Source organism: Sinocyclocheilus anshuiensis, unplaced genomic scaffold, assembly GCF_001515605.1.
Source record: "Sinocyclocheilus anshuiensis isolate Anshui unplaced genomic scaffold, SAMN03320099.WGS_v1.1 scaffold2433, whole genome shotgun sequence".
NCBI lineage: Eukaryota > Metazoa > Chordata > Actinopteri > Cypriniformes > Cyprinidae > Sinocyclocheilus > Sinocyclocheilus anshuiensis.
The window spans coordinates 132,616-135,648 of record NW_015552722.1 but is presented as its reverse complement, the minus strand read 5'-3'; the positions used below and the strand labels follow the sequence as shown (position 1 = coordinate 135,648).

Here is a 3,033-nt window from a genome sequence, read left to right as displayed (position 1 = left end):
CAAGGTGGAGGTCTCCTGGGGTATCTGGTACCATAATGTTAACAGCAGGTCCTCCAGTTCCCGTACATTGCAGGGTGGTGGTGATGTAGTCGATTCCAAGTCGAAAAACAAATGTTCGATTGGGTGACTTTGGAGTTCAAGGCATTAACATAAATTCGCCATCATCTTCCTCGAACCACTCCTTGACATTTCTGGCAGTGTGGCATGACGCAGTATCCTGTCGGTAATGGTCATCACCAGCTGGGAACACAGTTGGCATGAATGGGTGCACTTGGTCCACAACGATGTTCAGATACCTGAAAGCTGTCAGGGATTGTGCTATTGGGATAACGGGGACTAAAGTGTAACACCGCCGGCCTGTGTCCGCCCAACATTGCATCCAGGTGCCAAAGCCTCTGTTGGTAAACAAAGTATTCGTGCTTGGCCGTCGACGTGATGCACCAGGAATCTTGATTTGTCAGACCAGGCCACTTTCTTCCAATCATCCAGGGTCCAATTTCAATGATCTTGGGCCCATTTCATGCGTTATTGGTGGTGTGCAGTTAGCATGGGGACCTGGCTGGGTCGTCGGGTATGCAGGCCCATATGTAGAAGGCTGCGATTAATTGTGTGCTGTGACACATTGTCCTGGTCACCACTGCTGTAGCTGATGATGATTTGTTGCACTGTGGCCCTGCATTCGCTGTGAACAATGCGTGATAATCTTCATTCCGCTCAGGCATCATTGAGCTGTGGACGACACACGGCTGGATGACGGTTCGTCGTTTGGCCATCCATGTAACACTTTTGATACATACTACAGCGGCACATGAACAACCCACAAGGTGCGTTGTTTCCGAGATCGAAGTTCCGAGGTGCCATGCCATCACAATTTCTCCTTTTTCAAACTCTGATAAATCGACAGGGTTTCCCTTTCTGACACCAAACTCTCTACTGACTGAAAGCCGGTCCTTGGGTGGTATATATACTGCTCTGTGAACTGCACCTGCGGCACTATTTGGTGTAATGGCTGTATTATGTAATGGCTAATTTGTGTGTATATAAATATAAATATAAATATATTACATTATATTTTAAGGGAATTTTTCATCCAATGTTGCTTCAGTATTTGCAAAAAGAAGGAACAAAAAATAAATGCAGCTATAAAGTTTTCAATGGCTCACTTCAAAAGACACAGATGGTTAGTTTTTCAATTCCAAGCTGAAATGAAGACTGATGGAAGCCTTTAAAATGCACGTTGCCTTCATTTACCCAGCATGCCCTTTATTACAAGATTAAGCAGTACACCAACAAAATAATTTGTATACTATGTTCTTTTTTTAATTTATCAACATGATCTAAGTGAATAAAGGAAAATACAAGCAGAAGTGTGTGTGTGTTTATACTGTCCCCCATTGCTGCATAATGTGCAGTACAAATGTAAGTAAACCATTCGAAGGTGGATGTTACCTGGAAAACACTGTGGTGTTAAACCTGTTTGTTTAAATGATCTGAAATGACAGCATCGGACTAAGCAATAGCAAGAGTTTGGACGAAACAATCTGTTTATCTAATTACTGGAAGACGGGGGATGGGAACATTTAGAAATATCCAAAGGTGAAGTGCATGTGAAGCCATGGAAGACAGTAATATCATGTTATTCCATGAAAATCCCTTTTGTCGTAGGAGATCTTACTAAAATCTAATTTTAATAATATTTTTGAGTTTAATTCCAAAAATGTGATAGCAATTTGACAAGAACCAATGATGTTTGAAGTAAATAACATGTTAATGCACACAGGCAATAATCATATTTGAGTTTTCCAGTGAAAGGGAAGATTTTCAGTGAAAAACAACTTCATTTTGGATTTTTCCTCACAAAAATCTATCAAATGATTTCAGAAGATGGAATTTACTGCATGAATCATATAAGTAATGGACAGTCCACAGCTAGGTGAGTATTAAACAACTGCTGTCATTGATGTTTACAGTGCAATTTGACCATACAAGGTAAAAATTATGGTTATTTTCATCGGTTGTGGCTTGTTAGATCTAGCCTTCTGCCTACTTTAAATCAGAAATAATCAGATAAACAGTTTTAATGCACAGCCAAACAGAATATTGGAACTTGTTAGGCATTGGTCACTATCCATTTATGATCTGGAAATCATCAGACTGACTATTCTACTAAACTTTTTTGTCCACCACATAATCAACGTTTAGAACAAAAGCAGAGTAGACAATAACAGTAGTTTAATTTCTTGGTAAACGATTCCCTTCTGAAATACATGTACATACCAAAACATTTAAACAGTCAAAAGATAAGGCTGTATACAAAAAAACAAAAACAAAAAACAGTATATATAGGGATGCTGTCTAACTGATACCACACACATGTGAAATTCTGCTTACCTTTGCAATCTGCACACACCAGTTGAGCAGCAGCTGGGAGCCGATGTTCTCCTGGTGTTCATGTACGTAGTCCAGCAGGCAGCCGTGGGGCATGAGCTGAGTTACCAGCTGAATAGTGGGACTCAAGCAGACCCCCAAAAGACGCACTAGATGAGGATGCTCCACGCTGGCCATGATCAGTGCCTCCTAGTGTCCAGAAACGGAAAAGATCAGGTTGCTGAATCACACAAAGAAAATGTTTCTCATGGGAGATAAAAAGTTATTTTATGTAAACGTGCTAGACAGAAATCTTTGACTGTTCATTGACATATTTTGCAGCATTCCATGTATATGTGTGCACTTTTAAGATGAAACACAAGTGCCAAATCAAGACACTTCACGGGAAAAAAAAAATCAAAATGCTTATATACTGTATATATATATATATATATATACTGTATATATATAAGATAAATTTACTTTGAAGGGTCTGTAATTTTTATGGTAGGTTTATTTTAACGTATAGAGACAGAATACAAACCAGAAAATCCAGGAAAAAAAAACACATTATATAAAGGTTAGAACTTGATTTGCATTTCAGTGAGTGAAATAAGTATTTGATCCCTAAGCAAAACATGACTTAGTACTTGGTGCAGAAACCCT

At 39.2% G+C, this 3,033-nt stretch overlaps 1 protein-coding gene across 1 annotated transcript in view; it reads right to left on the bottom strand.

Moving 5' to 3' along the window:
• LOC107667809 (receptor tyrosine-protein kinase erbB-4-like) overlaps positions 1 to 3,033 on the bottom strand; it is a gene marked incomplete at its 5' end in the record, with an annotated part of 116,162 nt that overhangs the window by 33,051 nt on the left and 80,078 nt on the right. The window contains one exon of the mRNA XM_016459524.1: positions 2,392 to 2,577. Within this exon, the coding sequence (XP_016315010.1) occupies positions 2,392 to 2,577 (186 nt within the window). The remainder of the gene's footprint in view (positions 1 to 2,391; positions 2,578 to 3,033) is intronic.